At 38.6% G+C, this 23910-nt stretch overlaps 1 protein-coding gene across 12 annotated transcripts in view; it reads right to left on the bottom strand.

Annotated features, from left to right (window-relative positions):
* The window catches only part of FN1 (fibronectin 1), an 83233-nt gene that overhangs the window by 23098 nt on the left and 36225 nt on the right, over window positions 1–23910 (bottom strand). For 6 of the 12 annotated variants that reach the window (XM_027873870.1, XM_027873871.1, XM_027873877.1 and 3 more), the window contains exons 19-31: window positions 22935–23207; window positions 19537–19803; window positions 14858–14952; window positions 12501–12669; window positions 12071–12157; window positions 9627–9818; window positions 7560–7832; window positions 6306–6488; window positions 5231–5320; window positions 2830–3099; window positions 2222–2338; window positions 1549–1713; window positions 870–1025 (exon numbers count right to left, since the gene is read on the bottom strand). In XM_027873870.1, coding sequence (XP_027729671.1) covers window positions 870–1025; window positions 1549–1713; window positions 2222–2338; window positions 2830–3099; window positions 5231–5320; window positions 6306–6488; window positions 7560–7832; window positions 9627–9818; window positions 12071–12157; window positions 12501–12669; window positions 14858–14952; window positions 19537–19803; window positions 22935–23207 — 2337 coding nt within the window. The remainder of the gene's footprint in view (window positions 1–869; window positions 1026–1548; window positions 1714–2221; window positions 2339–2829; window positions 3100–5230; window positions 5321–6305; window positions 6489–7559; window positions 7833–9626; window positions 9819–12070; window positions 12158–12500; window positions 12670–14857; window positions 14953–19536; window positions 19804–22934; window positions 23208–23910) is intronic. The other 6 variants (XM_027873873.1, XM_027873875.1, XM_027873881.1 and 3 more) reach the window with 1 other exon arrangement.

The raw sequence follows: 23910 nt of genomic DNA, 5'->3' as shown, positions 1-23910 counted from the left end.
ACTGAGGCAAACAGAATTAAGTGACTCGCCCAGGGTCACACAGCTAAATGTATGAGCTGTCTGAGGCCATATTTGAGCTCAGGTCTTCCTGACTTCAGGCCTAGAGCTCTATCCACTGAGCCATCCAAAGCTAATAAGTATAGGGCTGGGATATTTTGGCCAGAGGCTAGTCCAATCTAATTAGCATTACGTACATATTATGTGTTAGAGATACAAAAACAAAAGGCAAAGATGTCCTTCCCCCCCAAAATCTTACATTTTATTAGGAGAGGGGCTTATATTTTCCAAAGGAATACTTTGCTTTGCTCTTGGTGTGAAGGTCTTGTCAATCTACTAAGTGTATCTTATACTGTTAAAGATGTTTATATTCTTAAAATGGAATTATCCACTTGGAGAGAATAATACATATAGCATCCTCACACCATCATTGTGGAGTAGGATGGCAAGAAGTATGAACTTTATGCTCATGAATGAGCATACTCAGTTATATGATAACACACTGAAGTGAGAAAGACAATGAATTTGGAGTCTGAAGACCTAGCTCCAATTCCAGCTGTGCTACCTCCCTGCTGTGTGACCTTGGGCATCACCCAGGCAGGCTTTAGTTTCCTTACCTATAAAATAACCCAGGGGTTGAACAGGATAATCCCTAAGGGTCCCTCCAAGTTTAAATCCTACAATTCTTTGTATCTAGAAAAAAAGATTGTATCTTTGTATTCTTCAGTGCCTACCACTGCACTTTGCATATGGTAGTTGCCCAATAAATGTATGTCCAATTTAATTGAATTAATGACAGTCATTTATTTTAATAATGAGTACTGACTCTCCTATCTTTATCTTGCTGTATGAGAAATTAAGACTGCTCTTACCTGGGCCTGTCATTTTTGTTTTAGATTGTCCGGGGCCATTTTTGGGAGCAGTGGTCACTCTGTAACCAGTAACTGGAGAACTTGAAGGCAGCCACCTCACACTGATGCTGTTGTCCTGTACATCGGTCACTTGCATTTGGGATGGCTTATCAATTTCTAGAAAAAAACAAAACAAAACAAAACCAAAAACCAAAGAGAAGTCAGGAAAGCCCGTAAGAGGACCAGATAGTTTGTACCTCGCCACGATAATCCTCAGAACACCCTGATCTGATGAAGCTTGGTCAGCTGTGGGTCATTTCCTTTCCTCAGGCCACTTGGAGAAAAAGATGGCAAGTAGTTCCCATTATTTGTGAACAGATGACCTTGGAGTTCAAGAAATCAATGCAATTAAACCAGAATTTTATTTCTGGTAGAAATGTGATCGACACACAAAGCACATTCAAAAGAGTCATTCTGCTGCTTTATTGACATCTGCCTTCAACTTCAAGGTACTCGTTCCTCCCGTCTAACTTCGGTCTCAGTGCTGTTGGGACTATTTATAGATGGACTTTACTCCTCAAGAAAGGTAGCAGAGTGGCTCTTGGCTCGATGGCTTAGGAGAAAATGAGGTCAAAAGAAAACCTGGAACTATCATCAGTAAAAATAAATCTGCAGTAGCCCTAGAATGGTTTGTACCTACCTGTTCGGTATGAAATGGTCACAGGTTTGCTGCTGGCTGGACTGTCTCCACGACCAGTTACTGCATACACGGTGATGGTATAATCTACTCCAGGTTTAAGGCCAGTGATGGTGGCTGTAGATTTGGTACCAGGCACAGTGAACTCCTGCACAGGGCTGTTTCCTCCTATAGAAACAAAGGACATATTAGGGGATAAAATCTGGTAGCTGAACATTTCAAAGAGAGAAAACTGAAGTGTACTTTACTCATTCACTTTGAAAGAGTAGGTAATTATTTTTGTTGTTGTTCAGTTGTGTTTGACTCTTTGTGACCCCATTTGGGATTTTCTTAGCAAAGATACTAGAGTGCCATTTCCTTCCATAGCTCATTGAACAGATGAAGAAACTGAGGCAAATGGAGGTTAAGTGACTTGCCCAGAGTCACACAGCAAGTGAGTGTCTGAGGCCAGATTTGAACTCCAGGTTCCTGACTCCAGGTCCAGCATTCTGTCCATTGCACCACCTAGCTGCCCAGGTAATTATAGTTCACTCCAGTAATGGAGAAACTAAAGAAGATGGCAAGAATTTTAAATTTTAGAACTCTAGTATTGAGATTGGGTTAGGGAGTGGAAGAGCCTTGGATCATAATTCTTCCCATAAGTGTGAATGAAGTGGATATTATTTTGTTGTCTTACCTGTTTCACCATAGGTGATTCTGTAATATCTGACAGTAACAGCAGGTGCATCCCAACTAATAAGCAGACTGTTTGGGGTAGTAGCAATAACTTCAAGATCCCTTGGAACATCAGAAACTGAGAAATAATTGGAAAAACAGTTCCATTTCCATTAGTTTCAAGTTCTACTGAGATCTATCATCATGTAAGTTTGCAAATACTTTAATGACAATCCCAACATACATTTTTCACAAATGTTACACATGGATGTATGAGTAAAAATGAATTCAGGGTGAAGTAATCTACTAAAGGTGTGATAAACAAAAATGTATAAACTATCATGGAATTTAAATCTATGAGAAGAACTATTCTTAAGGGCAGCTTAAAAACAGCAAATTTCCCATTCAGACTTCAATTTTGAATAAAACTATTGGTCTTGTTTATATGCATAAATAGCTGCATAAAAATTCATTGGGATGATACAAACAATTTCCCATCTCTGCTCTCCATTTCTATCCTTTGTCTGTCAAATAGGCTGAGGCAGATAAGACAAAAACCCACTTCATAGAGGACACCACATAATATAGGACAACTCTCTGAGTTTACCCACAGTTTGAGAAGTAGCTTACCCGTTGACTGTTGCCCAACCAAAGGGGCACTTTCCTCTCTGCCATTGACAGATATGATGCTGACCACATACTCTGTGCCTGGATTCAGGTTAGTAAGTGTGATGGAGTTCCTTGAGGGGGGGACCCGGTCCTCACGAGGTCTTCCACTAGCATGTTCAGGATGGTGGCGAATCTTGTAGCCAGTGTTGGGGGCTCGTGGAGACATCCAATGGACAGTGAAGGAGTTGGCAGTTATATCAGAAAAGTCAATGCCAGTTGGGGAATCAAGACCTGTTTTTCCACCAAGACAAAGAAAAAACTCAAGAAGGGAAAAGGAGTGCAAAGGGAAAAGCAACCAAGTAACCTCATTAACAAAGTAATGATATTCCAGATATGACCTACTGAATCAAAATGATATATCACTCAATTAATCAATGTTTATTAAGCACCTCCCATATGCCAGGGCCTGGGCTAAGTGCTGGAGATACAAAAGGAGACAACATGGAAACAAATATATATAAAGTGAGCTATATACAGGATAAAAAGCAAACAATTAACACAAGAAAGGCACTAGAATTAAGAGGGATTAGGGAAGGCTTCCCGTAGAAGGTGAAATTTTAGTTGGGACTTAAAGAAAACCAGGGAAGTCAGTAGTCAGAGTGGAAGAGGGGAGAGCATTTCAGGCATGGGAGACAGCAAGAGAAAATGCCCAAAGCTGAAAGATGGAGTGTCTTGTTCATGGAACAGCCAGAAGGTCAGCGTCAAAGAATTGAAGAGTATGTTTGGGGAATAAGGTAGGAGGGGGCAGGAGTGACATGATTGGACCTGTGCTTTAGAGAAATCACTTTGGTGGCTGAATGGAGAATGGTTTAGAGTGGGGAGAGACTGGAGGAAGGCAAACCCCATCAGTAGCTATTGCAATGGTCAAGGTGTGAAGTGATGAGGGCCTGCACTAGAGTGGTGGTAGTATCAAAGGAGAGAAGGCGGTGGGGGGGGGGAAGCGGAGGCAAGGGGGGGCACTATTTAAGAGATATTGCAAAGGTGAAATCAACTGGCTACCTCTTGGATATTGGGTGGGGGGAGTGAGAGAGATAGTGAAGAGTCCAGCATAACATCCAGGTTGCAAGCCTGGAGGACAGGGAGCATGATGTTGCCCTCTACAGTAACAGGGAAAGCAGGAGGAGGGGAGGAGTCTAGGGAGAAAGATAACATATAATATATAATAAACAAACTTCAAGGCCTTGACTCATATATAGGCAACACTAAAGTAATCCCACCAATGGGATGGAATTGTAGATAACTACAAAATCATTTCCACATATCTCTGGGATATATTTATTGATTCACAGTTGAATATAGGTATGTCTGATATGCTAGAAATTCACTTCAAAAAGTAAATAATAAAGTTCTACTGGGAAACACTCATTTAGGAAGAAGAGGTCTTCACCCTGATGTCTATACTCCTATTCAGTGCAAAAAACCAGTAGAAGAAACATTATATAGCAGGAAGAACGCTGGACTTGGTAGACTTGAGTTCTTTCTTGTCTCTAGATAGCCATGTGGTTTTGGTAAGTTTCTTTGCCTCTCGAAGTCTATTTCCTGAGGAACAACTTTAAGATCCCTTATAGTTTTAAAATCCTATGTTTTTTTTTAGTTCAAAACAGTTGGCAAAGTCTGCCAACTTTTATAAGTTCAAATCTCCAAAACTCTCTGGACTTCAGTTTTCTCATCTATGAAATCAAGGATTGCAGGAGAAGATCTCAAAAGAACCTTTCTAACACTAATAGTCTGTGATCGTATTCACCTGAAATATTTTACCTACACCAAACCATGTACTGTATTTTGTAAATAAAAGTGATAAAAGAAGAGCTAATATTTAGGAGAAGAAAATACAGTCATTGAACTTGATAATGACAAATTGAAGTAAATCCCACCTGCGCCCAGTTAAAGAAATATTTAATTTGGTGAAGAGTGCTAGATCTCCAGGCAGATGGAGGGAAATAAAGAGTTCATATTTTTACTAAAGAAAAAATAAGAGGGAAAAGATGGATAACAATGGGAGAGAACTAGGTTAGTCATCAGAAAGAACTTTCTTATAAAGAGAATTATAAATGCTGATTTGGTCAATAAGAAGGATTGTAAAAGCTTCTTTTCTGGAGATCTTAAGAGAAAAGAGAAACAATTAGCTTCCTGGAATTGCTTGTCTTTGACAGCCCTCTCAGGAGACTAACTATTCTGGACTTACTCTGTTGGACCAAAGGGATTTAAAAATTATTCAGCAAGAATTCTTTTCTATCCGTAGTAGTAATAGTGATAACAACAACAACAAAGTAGTAATAGTAACAAATCAACTGATTCTGCACTTGGCAGGTGCTAGCAACCTGGCACACTGAGTGAGTTAAACCTTGCCAATATGACACACCTGTTTTCTGTCTTCCTTTAAGAGGTATGCTCTCATGTTGTTCATAAACGCTGGAAACGCTGACCAAATACTCAGTACCAGGAAGGAGATCTGAAGAGTTTAAAAAAAAAATCAGCTTTGATTTTGAAAACAATGAAAATGTTAATGTCTTAAGTATTCTTTGGACCATTTCAGTGGATGAGAGAACAACCCTTGACCCATTCTTCCATCTTATACGGAGCAAATCAGGTTTTTTATACATGACATTGGCTTTGGAAGCATTTGAGAGAGGGGAGGCTTATCTCCCCTGGCACCATGTTGTAGTGTACGTGGCCATGCACCATGAGAAGGTAGATCTGTTCCAGCAAAGGCACAACATCCATATCACGCAGTAACTAAGCCACAGGAAGACTTCTCAAGAAGAAATCTGACTCTGAAGGGAGTTAAGACTAACCCCAGACTTGACAGGCCATTGTGATTAGCTTGGGTTTCCCTTTTTTTATCCACTTCATGGGGAAAGGGGTTGGGTGGTAAAGGAGAGATTCTATATTATATTAAAAACAGGAATAGAGACTGTACCTGTGTTTTCATTGGCAACTCCTAGATGAAGGCACTCTCTTTACCAATGCAGGTTGGCACCTCTCCAACTTATAGTCCTAGAGAGTTGCATAAGGCACTGAGAGGTTCAGTGATTTGCCCAGGATCACTTGGCCAGTATGTGTCAGAGGTGGGACCTGAATCTAGATCCTACTATCTTCGAGGCCACCTCAAAAGGCCCAAAACATTTGGCTCAAGTCTTACATAATTAATTTCAACATTAGCTTGAGTTGCATGGGTTTCTTTGGTTTTTATCTTAGGTTCTCACCACCAAAGTTTTCCATCCACAAATAAGCTATACCAAAGTAATGAAAGTCATACCAAGAAAACTATTTACACATATAAAGAGTCACATAATTATCTGCTTGGATTTAAGAGCTGAATCTATAAGCATTCCAACAAATTTCTTGCTTTTAATTACAGTTACATTGGGAGGCTAGTAACATATTCAATATGCTCTGGACCAGGTTTTCTTGGATGGCTCAACCGAATCACTTACTTGTTAGGACCACCATGTTATCTGAAGGGGAAATGGTCAACTCTGCAACATCTTCCTCATTTTTCACAGGTGAATATCGTACCAGTAGGTTAGTCAGTTCAATAGATGGTGGTGGAGCCCAGGTCACACGCATGGTGTCTGGGCCAACATTGGTGAATCGCAGGTCAGTGGGAGGAGGGACAGCTAAGTTCAGATAAGAAGGAAAAATAAGTTAAACTGGAAAATGGAATCTAATTGAAATGAAATTACAAAGAAGGTTAAAAAAACACTATTTCATGCAAAAAAAAGGAAAAACGACAATTCGATTCATGCAAACACTTTTTTAATCTACATAATTTTCTACTACTGTTATAATTATACACAGAATACTGTTAGGCTCCTTTAACCTTTCTGCCATCTTTGATATTTAAAACATGACTTTTACCTATTTTGCAAACATAATTACAAATTTCAAGTACATTATCAGTGCCATTGGAGACACTATTGAACCCAAGGCTGAGAGAGGCTTAAGTTGCCACACAGCAAAGAGAGACAGAGCAGGACTTCCAAATACAAATGCATGCACATAGAAAGAAAGAGAAGAGTATCCTGTATGTGCCCATGACTGGTCCATCTACAGCTACTGGTATGGCTATATTTTCTGAGTCAGTGGGTTCTACTCATGCAAAGAGGTTCTCAGCATGTGTTTTTTTTTTTTTTAAACCATGCATAGCAGAGAACCTTTACGGTGTTGCATGCTTGTCACTAGTCTTTGATTAAAGAGTGGTTTCCTTTCAAAAGAGGCATTACATGTGTTCTTTGACTCAGAAATCACAGAACCTTGTTGGGGAGCAGAGAGGAGTACAGACCAGTATTTTTAGAAAACAGTCATCTGGAAGGCTTCTCAGTAATGCCATCTCATTGAGTAAGGACTCACTTTTGTAATGAGCATCATGGTAACATGCAAATATAACTAATTATGTCATTCAGACATAAATATAAAAGGCATCAGATATATATTTTTGCTCTACGTAGTTTCAAATGGAATCTAATTTTAGGGGTCACTTCACATTCGTTTTAAATATACCCCATTTGACACTACCTTCTGCCTCCTCTCCCTTTCTAATTCACTTTACCAAATGCGTATTCACCCTTCTTTTCAATTTTGGCAAATGATTTAGTTCTCCTTTGAAACCGCCACACCTTTGACCAAAGCAGCTGGTACCAACATGCAACACCATCCATGTCTTAAACACAGAAGTTTTCAAAATTCACCCGTTTGCTGTGTCAGAGTGGTAGGGGCACTCTCTCCGCCATTAATGAGAGTGATAACGCTGATGTCATAGTCAATGCCCGGCTCCAGCCCTGTAACTGTGTAGTATCCTACTGAGGAGTCCACAAAATCTTCAAAAATAGGGATACCTTCTCCTGCCGCAACTACTGTGATGCGGTACCCAATAATGGTGGAGGCGTTTAGCGGGGTCCACCTCAGGCCGATGCTTGAATCGGTTATATCAACAAAGCTTAGGTCAGTGAGTTGGGGTACCTCTATTGGGTTATAAAGCAAAAAGGGCAAAAGGAAAATAGAGGCAAAAAAAGAGGAAAAATAAAGCAGTGTTCATCAGATGACAAGTAGTAAAATCGATGGAATACTAAAGCAATGATGGTAATATGCAAACTTTCCTTGTTAAAGTTATCTGAAAATGATTTCCAGATCAACATTTTTTGGCTTCTTTCCAGCACAAAATATATTACAAAGTGCTGTTTTAAATTTCTATGGATTTTGAAAATGTTCCCCACCCCAACTGTGTGATTTGAATCACATAGATTCACAATAAACTCTTTAGGAAGCCAAAATTATTCCCAGAATCCCAATATTACATCTTCAACATGTATCAGTTACCAAAAAAAAGAAAAAAAAATGGAACCCAAATCCAAACTTTTTAGGAATAGTAACATGAAGCTTGCTTGGAAAAGGCTTATTTGGTTTTTTAAGGAGGTTGCTATATAACAGGTTTTCTATAGAAAACTCAAAGCAACACCATACCCCATAATGCTGTATTTTACACATGACGCTTGCCATCCAAAGATGAATGTAAGCATAGAACAGATAGGTCTGGGTTATAGGCCTTCACCACTATTTTATTTTATCAAATTATAGAATTATGCTCAGATCTGTGGTTTTTTGTCACTGTAAAGGAATTCACAGCGTGGGAATTCCCTTCATCAGTATTGCTTTCAATCCCTCTTAACTCGATAGATAAGTACTAGGGAATTGTCTGAGCTATATAGAGGTTAAATGACTCACACATCTAGACAGCATTAGAAGTGAGAAGTGAACCGAGGTCTTCTAGACCTCAAGCCCGGTACTCCAGCCAGTACCACATGCTGCCTCTAAGTTTAATATATTCATCAAAATCAATTATAATTGGTAAGCAATACTCTAAAAATTATGAAAGGCAACATTCCATGCATATCTGTCCAATGCATGGCACTCTGTAACAACTTCATTTTGGATGGATCGAAGCCAAGGAAAACTAAATAGTATGGCTTGAATTTTCCTGTTCACTTCTTTGACCAAGAAAGTCATGTTGGTTTTCATATCACACCCTGAAGGCATTCTCTTTAACCAGCATAATGTTTTTTTTTGTTTTTGTTTTTGGTGAAGCAATCAGGGTTAAATGACTTGCCCAAGGTCACACAGCTAGGAAGCATCAAGTGTCTGAGGCCAGATTTGAACTCAGGTCCTCCTGACTCCAGGGCCAGTGCTCTATCCACTGCACCACCTAGCCACCCTTAGCATAATATTTTTAAGTTAAAAAAATATATATATATATGTATATATAGGCTAAGATGTTTCAAGATACTGACTTGTTTAATAACTGAGCTCAAGTTAGGGCTTAGTTTTGGGAACAATTATAATATTTTTACAAAACATGTGAGAGAAGAGTAATCTATAAAATAAAGCTGTAATAGGATGCATTTACCACATTACTTTTAGTGAATATTGAATATGCACAAATAACAACATTTTAGTAAAATTTCCACTTTAGAAAACAGTGCAGGGTTAATGCCAATATTTGCTATAATTATGCCACTGCATCAGGTATCTGTAGGAGCAAATAGCATCCCAGGAAAGCAGAGACATTTAAAGCTGTGTTATCAGCAAGCATTTGTCCAAACAGCTGGTGTAATTTCTTGGCTTGGTGAAGAGACAAAAAGTTAAAGCCCAAACATACCAGATATACAGAACCCCCTTGGGGATTAAGGATTGAATCCCCATTGCTATTGAAACTGCTCATCTGAAGTCAATAGCCACGACTACAATTTGTTTTGCCTTACCTGGGATGATGGTATCAGAGATGGGCACACTTTCCTTGTCACCTTTGACAGTGTACACACTGACATTGTACTCTAGGCCAGGACTCAGGTTTTCAAAAGTGCAGGAACTCTGATCTCCATGGACCACTTCTTCCAGAGAGTAACCCTCTTGGCCATTTGTAGGTGTTGTGGTTATTCTGTACCCAGAGATGTCTAAATACAACCAAAATGGAAAAATTAATAGTTAGAGTCTTATACTCTCAGAGGCTATACAAGGAGAGTCTAAATTCTTGAGGGTCCTACCAGGTTGGAAAGGCATTTGGTAATACCCTTGGGAGAGACTGTGTGCCTGTTGTCAGAGAACCAGCCAACAAAGGTTCATCAGCATAGCACTGGCTCCCAGGGAATGAATCTTGTTGGTCTCAAAAACTTGTACAACCCTCTACTAAGCCATTCAATGATCATGGTCTTTTTCAATGAAGAAAGTCTTCTTATATGGATGAAATCATAAATGGATTCACATATTGCTTCTGACTCTCTTACTACCTGTGTGATGTAAGGCAAGTCATTCAACTTCTCTGGGGCTCAGTTTCCTCATCTGTAAAATGAGGGAGTTGGACAAGATGGCTTCTGAGGACTCTTTTAGTTCTAACTTTTTGATCTTCATACCCTAAGAGTATAAGTACTATCACTTTGCTCACTTCCAAAATGTGAGTCATAATCACACCTGCCTCAGAGAGTTGTGAGAATCAAATGAGACTGAACTTTGATTTGCAAAGGTACTTTGCAAACTTTAAAGTGCAGTATGAACCAGTATCATCATCCTTACCATCATATCAGTGAAGCACGGAACAGCACCATTAGGTATGTCAATAATTCCCATGAAAACATCTCCAACAGTGAAACATTAAGTAACAGTGTATTTTTTTTCCCTTTGCATTTGTTGGATGGGATTTGAAATAAAAAATCCGTAATTTGATAAATTTTTTCAGAATACATTTAATCATTAACATTAAGACTGATCGCCATTTTAATATATTTTAGAAATAGAATGAATTTTTAATTGTCCTTGTGTCCTAGTATTGCTTAGATGGAAAGTAAAATTTTTAGAAATATAAGGAAGAATAAAAATAATTAACATGAATAACTCATTGAATTTTTCTAATCTCATATATTTGCAAAGAAAAACAAAACATAGCCTTTTCATTGCCCCATTATGGAAGATAAGGCCTCATTACAGAAATAAATTCAAAGGAAAATTTTCAAAATGGTGATAGGGAATGGGCTAGTTAATTCTGTGTGTGTGTGTGTGTGTGTGTGTGTGTGTGTGAGTGTGTGTGTGTGAGTGTGTGTGTGGTGTGTCCTCGAGTTAGGAGTCTTGTGGATAAAACTCTTTTGAAAAAAATCACACTTGTATATCTACTTGACCAAATTTTCAGTGATGAATAAAAAGCGTATATAAATCATTTCAGTTTCAGATGATTATCTGCAAATTTGCTCTTATCTTCATATGTCAAGCTACATTTCTATTATGCTTGCAATAATACTTAGCTTTAAGACAAAACAGAAAAAGGAGGCTGTCCAGAGACATTTTATCAAGTATTTGAGAGTGCCAGAGAATAGTTCCTGCCTTTTAGATGGAATTGTATCAAGGAGCTGTGCAAACCACTCATTATCAAGGAAAAATGGAACCTATTCAGCTGTGGAACCCAAAGACATTTATTTCTCTTTTGTGGATGCCATCAAGCTGAAAGCATGACCCTCTTAACCCTTCTGAGCCCTCATGAGCACTTTGGATTCAGGAAAGAAGAAATGAACCCCTATAGTTCTGATCATGACTCTCTGCGTTTTCTCCTGTCACTCTTTTCCAATATCCTCAGACTGTATTCCATGGGTGACCCCCATTTCTGCTTATAGCCCCCTACTAAAACATAATTAGACCAGAATTGTCAAACACATGCCCCATTCCTGAGTGCAGCCCAAATCAGACTTAACTGGACGAAATTTAACAAAATAAAGGAAAGTGCAATAGAATGTAGATAATATGAATGTGTGGTTTTCTAAATCAAAATGTATAGTTTAGTGGCTCCCCCTTTCAATTTGACCTTGACAGCACTGCTATAGAAAATATACTCTTCAGTGGATAGAACACCGACTCTGGACTCAGGAGACCTGAGTTCAAATCTGGCCCCCGATATTCAACACTTACTACACACTACAGTGTGACCCTAGGCAAGTCACTTAACACCATTGCCTAGCCAAAAAAAGAAAAGAAAATATACTATAAGAGCATTATTTATCTGATGGGGTATTAAGTATCTTAGCTCCTCCGTTCCCTTGTTATAAAGAACTGAATGTTTATAATTATGGCCCCACCTTTCTATAAAATAAAAACAGTGAATAAAACTATTGTTTCAGGAGACTATTGCTTTTACTTGTACTGCCATTTCCAGTATCTTTTTTACCTGGGGTGGTGCTTCTTTCCCAGGAGACAGTTAGGATTCCAGTGTCAGGGTTTGCATCCAAGTGGAGGTTGGTTGGTGGAGACAATGCTATACAAAATAAGAAAATTAAATTGTTGTGAATTAACAAATAATTCTAGAGCTTGCACACTGGAAAAAGTTATAGAAAACCTAATATTCTGCCAAGTATATTTCTTAGAAGCAACAGTTCTCTTGGTGTGGTTGACTAAAATTCTGTCTAGGCATGACCGTAAGATAGGTAACATGACTTCATCTTGCTGCTCATCATTGGGGATAAAACAAATAATGTTAGTGTCCCATCTATAAAATGGGATAGTAACATGGAGAGAATGGTATATGCTGATAAACTAGATGAAAAGGGATGCATGTTACATTTTAGAAAAACCAGTACCGAAAAATAAAATTTCCTTACGTGTAACCACTTTCTTTACAATTGGAGCATCTTTCTCTTTGCCATCTTGTAGGACTGAAACAGTATATACATATTCCACCCCTGGAGTTAGACCAGACACAACAATGCTTCCAGACTCTGAAGTCACCTCACGAGGAGCTTCTCCACCTTGACTTGGTCGTACACCCAACTGAAAGGAGATAAGCAAGTTAAAAAGAATATAGTAGTGAGCTTATCCGGTTTTTGATTAACCAATATCAAGTAAGTGCTCCAGTGCTATGAGTTACTGATTAAAGATCTAAAGTCATATAACTTTATGTAATATGATCCCATTGGGAAATCCCAGAAAGATACAGAGAATTAGGCAAAGTAGACAAGAATCTTGTTTTATCCATTATGGCTAGAAATTTAGCATGTTTGTCTGTTGAGAAGATAATGAGAAAAACCAAAATGAGAGTAGAGAGGCAACATGGTAGAATTGAAAAAGCACTGAACATCGATTCAGGAGAAGACTTAGTTTGAATGTCACCTCCAATACTTAGTAGCAGTGTAAGCATAGGAAAATCACCAATTTCCTCTAAGCCTCAGTTTTCTTATATGTATAATAGGTATGATAAGAATACAATCAGCCTCATAGGTTATTGTGGGATTCAACAATGAGATGATATGTGTAAATTACTTTGAAAACTTTAAAGTTTTATGAAAATGCCAGTTATTGTTATTATAACCCTGTACTGCTGGGAGAGATACATGCCCAAACCCTCTGGACATGGGTGTAGAGGACTCTCAGGGTAAAACCCAGTGTCTATTTCTTTTGGAAAGAGTGCCATGTTGGGAGTCCACTTGGTTTCTTGTGCTGGCTCTATCACTTACTAGCTGTGTGGCCTTGATTCTCACATGAGGTAATATTTATAGAGGGCTAAGCACAGTGTCTGGCATAGAGTAGGCACTTAATAAAGGCTTGTTCCCTTCCTTTCCATTTTCCCCTTTCTGAATATTTGTTTCTTAATCTGGAAAATGGGGAATAATAATACCTAATTCACATGAGAGTGCTGAGGATCAAATGAGATAATGTATGTGAAAAAGGCTTCGTGAATGGTGGTATACTATGTAAATGCAAAATATTTAATTTTCATTATTATTTAATGTGCTAGAAACTCCTTTAGCTCTCTCTGTTTTAATGAGACCTATTCATGAACAGGAGACTTTTTGACTGCAATTTAGAGACAACAGCAGGTGTTGTACCTTGTAGAGAAAAAAACAAAAAAAGCAAAGTCCAAGGATTTTTTAGGGGTATGGAGTACAGCGATTGGGGGAGGGGTCCTCTATCTTGCCCAGGCTGAAAGCAGAGGCATATCATGGGCCAATCCCATTACTGATTGGCACAGGAGCTTTTCTAAGTTGGCCCAGGCCTCCTGTCCTGGGGGATTACTATATTGGTGCCAGACTTAGTGTGGAAACCCAACTGGCTTATCCCTCGGCAGCTCAGTACTCCAGAGCCTGAGATCTGCAAACTTCAACCTTCCTAGTAGCAAGGATTACATGATGACACTATCATCCCTGGCCCCACACACTCTGAAGCTGTGAATATTCCTTCCATTACAGAAATATGTATTATAAGCGAAGAGTTCAACATTGTTTTGGAATTTTACGGAATAATACAACATACTTTTAAACATTAATTTTAGCACAAGTTACTTTTTTTTTTTAGTGTTAATTATAGGCACAGGCTTTTTACATAAAAAGATTTCTGAAAGCCAGAATGGCATATGGAGAAGGGACTTAGATGGCGTATTGGCAACGTACTGCGAAGTTTTCTCTTGACACCTAACTAGGCACAGCATTTGCATGCCTATCCACACACTGTCTCAGACTCCTGATGATTTAACAAACAAAACATCCCTCAAGCCCCAAAATACTACATAGATGTATTCAGCCCTGATTTATAGGCAACTTACAACTTACAACTTAACCATTCCTACTGCATTTTATATTCCAAAGAATGATGATGATAATGATGAAGATGATGATGATGATAGCATTCATTGGTATTTAACTCCTCCCTCCCTATCTTCACTTAAAAAATAAAAGCCAAAATGTGAAATCAGCCATTTACACAGAGGCTCTCATTTCTTTTATGCCATTAACAATAGAGTTGCCTACTGGACAAAAATCTTTTAGAATGGATAAAAATGTTATTGTCAAAGGAGTCTGGACTGTTAAGTGGATTTTTCTTGAACTTACGGATGACATTCATGTTAAATCATTAAAGATGCACTTTTCAATATTTTTCTGAAGGCTTCATTTTCTTATGAGGAAACAAACAAAATATCAGAGTGCCTCAGGGCTGTTCCAGGTTCGAACCCAGCCCAACTTGCCTTAAAACCGATTCTTGGAGCCGGGGTCCAGGTGATGATAATCGTTGTCTCGGTTACCTCTGTATTGTAATGAGGAATGGAACTGGAAGGTTGCACTGTGGAGGGAAATCAATGAATGAGCCATATTCAAGTCTGGCCACTCTGGACTTTGAAATCCCCTAGAGCACAACATAAACTAGACAAATATTTTAAACCTTCTTTGGAATTTTACAACCTCTCTTTAATATTCTATTTGTCCTGATTTCTTAATGGCCAAGGCAATGGTTCTGACAACAGTATATCTTCTTCTGTATACTTCCCTTAATTAAAAAACCTTTTCTAAGTCAAGTCTGCCACAACAAATGGTGACTATCATTTTAGAGTTCACACTTGCAATGAACAACTAAACAATAATGAGCACGCTACTTTCTAGATTAAGATTTTTAAAAAGCAGCTTGGTGGTTGGCTACTCCATGTGGGCTGGTTTTTTTTTCTTTAGCCACCTTTCTGCTGTTGTTTTGGGTGAGAGAAGGGCACAAAAGAATCTGTGACCCTATATTACCAAACTCTTATTTGGTAACATATGTGAAGTGAGATCAAATGAGATGATATTTATAAAAACACTTAGCAAGGTGCCTGGAACATAGGAAGCATTATCTAAATGTCCATTCCCTTTCCCCTGCTATATAAATGTCAGTCATAATGATAATGATGATGACATAGTCACATATTTTGTATTTTTATAGGTTTCCTACTCAGGCCATGTAAGCATTGACATCCCTATTATTATCATCAATTCTCCCTCAGAGACACCTACTGCTCTTGCTTAAAAATAGCATCTATTTGATGACCCTAAAATCAGGAACAGAGCAAAAGTTTGTTATTTGGAGTCTCCTAGAATCTTGACCACACGCTTATTTCCCTTTGTGGAGACCTGATGTTTACAATAAGGACAGAAAGGGGCCTTGTATAAGTATGGCTTGAGGTAGACATTTCCAACAGCCTTAAAAATATCACCCCACATTTAGAACTTGTGAAAAGATGGTTGGAAAGGTAGAAGGAGGTTTTTAATGAAGAGAACAGGCTCGCCAATGACTCATCCTTTCCATCGCAGGCAGAGGAAAGGCAGCTCATCTCTAACCTGGAGAGAACTACTCTTGGAGTTAGTGAGGTAGGTTCTCAGTGGGCATGGTAGCCAAGTTGAAGGATGTCCAATGTGTTAACTGGGCAGGCCACAAGGAAAATTGTTAAGCAGACAAAGCATGTCTTCAGCACTCAGCAGCCTTCTCTCCATCCCATTTGGGGAAACCCCTTAACATTGGCTCAAGTGTCTTTTTTCCTAGGCTCTTACTGTTTCCCATATAAAAATCTACTCTCATGAAAATGTGGTAAATCCATTCCCACTCAAGCATAAATAGCTATTAAAGGCTTTAAATACTGCCCTTCTTAAAGGCATTTGTATTTGAAAAGGGACTAAAGCCACCGGCTAAAGGGGAATCCCCCCTTCCCACCTCTAATGGCAGAATGGATTCTGTCTTTGCAATCACATCTCTGCCTACAGATAAGGACCACTCAGTGTGACCCAGAAAGTCAACCAGCAATAGTGAATTCCTTTTAGATACTAGTACTATTTAACATTTGCAAAAGGATATATGAAGTCAAGAGTGATAACTTTCTGTTGTGACCTACTCCTCACGTGAACAAGGCTCTAACACTGGGTATCTTTATAGAAATTAGCCTACTTACTTGTAGACTTTCAGACTGTGGTTTGATGAGCATCTTCTGTTAAAAAGATACTTCAAGGGAAAAAAATCCCAACCTACAAACTTACATCATGATGTCAAACAAAAGCTTTGACTTGGACTACACATTACAGATTCTAGCAGCTTTGCTAATACCTAATTAATAATTAATGCTAATTACTGACTAAAGGACATCTGTAACTGAGTATCTCCGGGGAGTACAAAATTGGAATCAGAAAGATTTGGGTTCAAATTCTGCCTCTGATCCTAGGCTATGTGTTCCCGAGGAAGTCACATAACTGCTCTGCGTCTTATGTTACTCTCTAGAGTTTATCCACTAAGTCAGAGGAAGTCACAATCCCATGCTAAGGAAATCAGAGCCTACATGTATTTGTGTATCCCGCCAACAACTCTAATTCAGCATGGAGTAGATTGCACCTACAAACACATCTCTTATACCTACCATCTTCTTTCTAGTCCCATTGCCTCTGCCCCATTTGAAGCCCTCATTACAATCTGCTTGGATTGCTATTATAATAGCCTCCTGAAAGGGTTTTCTTGCTTTCACTCTTTCCCCACTCTAACCCTTTCTTCACAATGATGACAAAGTTATCATCCTATGATAGATACTTGGTCATACCACTCCTTTGTTCAAAACCCTTCAATGGCTTCCTATTGTCTTTTGAGTAGAGTTCAAAATTCTTAGTCTTTAAGGACCTTAACAATCTGATATCACTTTACCTTTTCCTAGGGCTCCCCTCCCCTCCAGCTAAACTGGGTCACTCAGTACCTCTCAAACATGCCCCAAACTTCTTCAAAGCACCTTTAGTTTTGATTATGCCTTCAATTTCTGAACAAGTCACTGCTACTTCACATTTGTGAGAGGTCTAAAATGTACTCCACAAATTGAGATGAACATTTAATCACAAGTCTGATAGACCAGGATGTCTAAAAAGATATTTGAAAGGCTTCTATGTTGATATGTCTGCTTTGACATAATTGAAAATATTTTTCCTTTAATAGGGGCTGTATCTAACAAAGAAAGGCCACAAAAATTCTATTGTATAATATAGCTCTCAGAAATAACCATGATAGTTTTCTGAGCATTTAAAAAAATTAACTTCCAAAAAATCTTTTTAGGAATCCGTTATAACTATTCCTTCTGTACAAGAATCTCGGTTCTCTTAATGGTATAGTTCCTATAGGTCATCACAAGAGAGAAATTGATCCTTTGGTGATAAATTACATAAAAGCATGGCTAGGGACACTGAATTATTGATTTTCTCTTATAATAAGGCATCATTTAACATGATTAAGTGGAAATGTCATTTACATTGGGTGAAGGTACAATAATTAGGGGTGGGGGTGAGCTCCCTGACCAAGTCTCGTTCATTAAATTTAAATGTGAAATAAATTTTGAATTATGTCAGAAATTTCCGGGGGTGGGGGTGGAGAGTATGGAACCAGTTCACACTTGAAATAATTTCAAGCAAATTCGAGTCAGGACTTGTACAGTTTATACTCAAGTACAACCCTATCTCCAATTCCAGATGCGATCAATAGAAATCAGGACAACATGGGCTACAGCTGAAAAACTCAAAGGCCCTTATCCTAAGAAGTCTATTTTCATTATATCAAAAATGAATGTTATTGACTAAAAACAGCACATGCTTAATGAAGGCTGCTTGTCACCCATCCATTTCATTCCCTTCAATGAGCATGATCTGCTGAAAGCATTTGGAAGACAATGTACATCATTCATGCAGATCAGTGGTTTTCAATTTGCCCTGGAAAAAGTGGGTGCCATATTTCAAGATACTCATCTCAATGAAACACATAGTGTTCAGTTGGAAATAAAGGCTCACACTCCCCTTTGTAGTGTCAATGGGAAGGCACTTAACAGAAATAACTTTGTGAATAAGGCCCTTTATTATAATGTCATTGCATTTAGGGTGGTAGATTTAAGACCATTTTCTATAAAACAATTTCAAGAGAAGAGCAGATATGCATATGATCACAATTTATTGTCATGTCTTCATTGCTACAGAATTTTAAAGCCTTTATTGCTATAGAATTTAAGAGCTTTTGGGGGTAGCTAGGTGGTGTAGTGGGTAGAGCACCAGCCCTGGAGTCAGGAGGACCTGAGTTCAAGTCTGGCCTCAGACACTTACTAGCTGTGTGATCTTGGGCAAGTCACTTAACCCCACTGCCTAGCAAAAACAAAAAACAAACAAGAAAAAAAAAAGAATTTAAGAGCTTTTAGAAAAAATCTGCTGTGCTTTGTAGAAGTACTTTAATCTGCTCCTGATAATGCCACCCTAAATAAAAGAATGAATTGTTTCTTGGTTTGGCTTCTCTGATGTTTGCTTTCTATCTGTAGTATTGGAGGGTTTGAGTCCCTGCCTGTACCAGCCTTTTAACCTGGCTCTGCCTACACTTTCGCATCTTTTAAATAAAGATAATGATATTCCTTATGCCACTTACAGTATTCTTACAAGGAAAGTGCTTTGTAAACTCTAAAGGTTTTGAAAATGTAAGTTATTTTTATTATTCTTCAATGTACCTGTTAGCCCCTGTCTCATATCTATTGGCTAGCATCCAATACCTTTAAAATATTAATGGAAAGGCATGAATTCTGATTTTTTTTCTTTAGTCCTCCGTATCCTGATCTAACTGGTCTTTGGAGACTTGGTTGGTTACAAAGGGATCATAGAATTTGAGAAGGGCGAGGGATCATAGAAACCATCTAACCCAATATATACATGCCTAACCAGTGGTTATCTATTTGAACTGAATTCAATTTTCAACCAGTCACATAACCATCTGTGCTATGAATTATGTCCCAGTGAAAAATGCATTACTGACAATCCTTTCTTTTGAAAAATGACTTTGCACATGGGAGATCTACGCATTGGAATTTGACCAATTCAATGTCATTTGTACAAAGGTTTGACTTACAGGTAGTGAAAATTCCAGTTTGCTTAGGACTCTGTTGATTGCCTTTGACAGCCACCAAGGAAGCGGTGTATTCGGATCCTGGCTGCAGATTCCTCAATGGGTACTGGGTGGCAGATGGCCCCACATTATACTGCTTAGGTTGGTTTCCTCTCGTAGGGCTCACAGTCAGATGATATCCTGTTATCCTGGCACGAGGTGGAGTCCAGGTAACCAAGACTGCAGTGTCACTCTCATTGACAAACCTTAAGTTAGTAGGAGCATCTAGTTCTAAGAAAGAAAGCAAAGGGATAATAAGGAATAGGATGTTTCTTGAGGCAGGATTGACATGATCAATTAATTAAAGATAGCTACATATATCTAGTTTATCTGTCCCGACAGGGTTGAAATTTTGTGGGTAAATCAAAATTTATCTAGACAGGTAAGTGACTCAGAGGATAGAGCCCTGGGCTTGGAGTTGGGAAGAAAGGCTTGAGTTCAAATCTGACCTCAGGCACTTACTAGCTAGGTGACCTTGGGCAAGTCATTTAACTTTCCTCAGCCTTAGTTTCTTCACCTTTGAAATGGGGGTAATAGTACCTACCTCCCAATGTGGTTGTGAAGATAAAATGAGGTATTTGTATATGAGAAGGAATTACAGAAATTATGGCTTTTCACTTGTAGTGATATAACTCAGTACCTGCCTTCAGGGTTAAGAACTATTCATGGCAAAATTTATTGATTGTTTTGCTCCATGATTTAGCACAGGAATTTAAAATTTTTTTTGTGAATTATAGATCCCTCTGGTAGTCTGGTAAAACCTATAGACTTCTCAGAATAATGTTTTCAAATCATAAAATTAAATGCATTGAATAACAACGGAAACCACAATCATATTGAAATAGTTATCAAAACATAAAAAAACTCACAAAGCCCAAGTTAAAAACCTCTGGTTTACCAGAAAATATCCTGGCTTTAGAATTAGAAAAAGTGGGATCAAATTCCAGATCTGCTCATTAATACCTGTGTGACTTTGGATAAATCTCTTTAGTCAATCAAGTAAACATTTATTAAGCATCTCTTATGTGTCAGGCACTGTGCTAAAAACATTGGGAATACAGACAGTGGTAAGGAGTCCCTGTCCTCAAGGAGATTACAATCTAATGGGAGAAACAATATGCAAATAAATATTTACAAAGCAAGTTATATACAAAATAAATAGGAAATAATTAATAGAGGAAAGGTACCAGAATTAAGAGGGTTTGAGGAAGATTTCTCGTGAAAGCAGAGTTGAAGATGGAGTGTATTCCTGACGTGGGGACAGGCAGAGAAAGTGCCTGAAGGTAAGAGATGGATTGTCTTGTTCATGGAACAGCCAGGAGGTCAGTGTTACTAGATTAAAGAGTACATGTTGGGGAGTAAGGTTTAAGAAGACAGCAAAGGTTGGAGGGGTTCAGGCTGTGAAGAGCTTTGAATGCCATCCAGAGCATTTTGCATTTGATTCTGGAGGCAATAGGGAGTTTACTGAGCAGGGGGTGACATGATCAGATTTATCCTTTAGGAAAATCAGTTCAGTGGTTGAACGGAGGATGGACTGGAGTGGGGGAAACTTAAAGCAGACAGACCCACCAGCAGGCTATTACAGTAGTCTAGGTGTGAGGTGATAAGGGATAGCACCAGAGTGGTGGCAGTGTAAAAGGAGGGAAGGGGGCATATTCCAGAGGTGTTACAGAAGTGAAACCAACAGGCCTTGGCATCAGCTTGGATATGGAGGATGAAAGATAGTGAGGAGTCCAGGATGACTCCTAAGGCTGTGCATCTGAGGGTTGGGAAGATGATGATGTTGTCCTTTACAGTAATAGGGAAGGTGTGTGTGGAGGGGTGGGGGTTAGGGGGAAAGATGATGTGTTCTGTTTGTACATATTTAATTTAAAATGTCTACTGGACCCAGTTCAGATGTCTGAAAGGCCACTGGAAATGCAAGACTGGAAGTCAGCAGAGAGGACAGGGCAGGATAGGTAGATTTAAGAATCATCAGCATAGAGATGCTAAATAAATCCATGGGAGCTAACGAGATCAAACTCTCTAGGCTTATTCCCTCATTTATAAAATGAGTGGGTTAGATTTTATAAATTCTAAGCTCCCTACCAGCTTTCCATCCCATGACTTTCATTGTCAAATAATTTTAGGTCCCATATTGTCATTATGATCTTCCAAATAACCATTAAAACTTTCAATGAAAAAAAGAATAAATGGCAGTCTTCCTCTTTAGTAGTGAGCTGATGCTAAGTCCTAGTTTTATTCAACCACTGGTATATTTTATAATAAGGAGGTTTAAGAAAGACTTCTTATAAAGGATAAAATTTTAGTTAGGATTTAAAGGAAGCCAGGGAGGTCGATAGGTGGAGGAGAGGAGGGAGAACATTCCAGCCATGGGGGACATCCTCCATGAAATTGTACTTAACACACAAATAACAATTTGAATTTTTTTTTAGTTTAAACTACTTTGTGTCCCTTACTCAGGTCATTATAAGGTTAAATGTAACGATCATCTTTATCAAAATAGCATGTAAAAGTTTAAAGTTTGCAATGTGCTTTATGTATGGTAGGTCATTTGATCCTCCTGGGAGGTAGGTGCTATTATTATCTCCATATTTTACAAATGAAGAAACTGAGGCTGAGAGGGGTTTAGTGACTTGCCCAGGGTCACACAACTAATAAATACTTGAGGCAAGATCTGAATTCAGTTCTTTATTACTACAAACCAGCCCTCTATCCACTGTACCATGTAGCAGCTTATGTCCAGTTTATAACTATAAATGTAATATATGAAAGGGTTCCAAAATTTGCTGATCATGATGAAAACTAGATTGCAGATAGCAATAGAGGATAACAATAATAATGACGTTAAGGTTTGCTTTCCAAATAGATTAATAGCTAAAAGAGATACCAGAAGACATCTAGCTCCCTCCTCTCACAAGTGATCTGTTCAAGGTGAGACAATGGCAAAGGACCACCCAGCATGGTGTGCCCACATCAAAGAAGGCTCTGTGCTCTATAAGTGAAGCAGAACTGCGGTAGCTCAAAAGAAACGTGTGATGCACAAATTTAGAAACGTCTTCATTCCAAATGTTCATACGGACTATGTGTGCCTGACCTATGGTAGAGCCCTCTGAGCTCTGATCAGCCACAGTAGGACAAAGCGTACCTTGACCCCAACACAGTGATGTCATTTTGATCCTCTTCAAGTGTAAAGGACAACAATTAACCAACCAACCTACCAAGGTCAGATGACAGAGCTGGGGATCCAATTCAAACTTGACTCTGACTTCAAATCCAATAGACTTTCCATTGTACCAACTGACCTCAAGCATCTCATATTGTACTTTAAGAAAAAATTATTTAGGTACAAAATAACTTACTGGTGGTCTGTTCTCCTGTCAATGGCTTGCTCTCCTTTCCATGGTTCACTGCAAAGACCTTGAAGTAGTAGGTGACTCCAGGGGACAGCCCAGTGACCTCAGCAAAGGTACTCCTGCTGACTGGCAGCTTCTGCCCGTGCTCCCCGGGGAGATTGACAGGGACCACATCCACCCGGTAGCCAGTCACTGCACTTTCAGGGGGGCTCCACATGATGGTGACTTTGACATCTGTCACTTCCACAAACTGCAGGTCCGTAGGGGGAGGAACCTTATCTGAAAATATGAAACAAGAGATTAATAAACTGTCATTTAAAATCCCCGGTGAAGTTTATATTTAAAAACATTATCTAAGGAGAAGGAGAAAGGGAGAAAGGGAGAAGTGGCTATAAGCTTCTTAAAGCCAGGGATTGCATCTTTGTATCATCAGCCCTTGTACATGGGCGGTGCTTAGAGCAAAACTTGTCAAATTGAATCAATAATGACATTTTCCATTAAAAAGCTTCTCTGAATGTTTACTCAGTTTGCTGACATGGCTTATCTTTTGACCTTTGATACTTTTAATTGGAATATTTAGATAACAGAATGAGTTTCCCAAACAGTTAATATATTCTCAGCAAAAAAAAAAATCATTATGATGACATACATTGTGCTTTTTCCTTTTATTGAGCTATGGAGTAGCACTTAAGAGCACTTGGTGAGCATCTAGCTCACCTGTAACCCTTTGGTAAAGCTACATAAAATCTACAGATGGTTCATTTTTAACAGTGATGACTAACAGTACATAAAGTGTCCATTTTAGCTAAAATGTCACCAAGACTATTTGCACATATGAAGTATTGGCAGAGAGCTAAAACTCTCCTCCAGGGACAATTCTTTCTTTCTTTCTTTCTTTCTTTCTTTCTTTCTTTCTTTCTTTCTTTCTTTCTTTCTTTCTTTCTTTCTTTCTCTCTTTCTTTCTTTCTCTCTTTCTCTCTTT

This window comes from Vombatus ursinus, unplaced genomic scaffold (genome assembly GCF_900497805.2).
Source record: "Vombatus ursinus unplaced genomic scaffold, bare-nosed wombat genome assembly UNPS02014802.1, whole genome shotgun sequence".
Taxonomy (NCBI): Eukaryota; Metazoa; Chordata; class Mammalia; order Diprotodontia; family Vombatidae; genus Vombatus; species Vombatus ursinus.
This window is presented reverse-complemented; position numbering and strand designations above follow the sequence as displayed.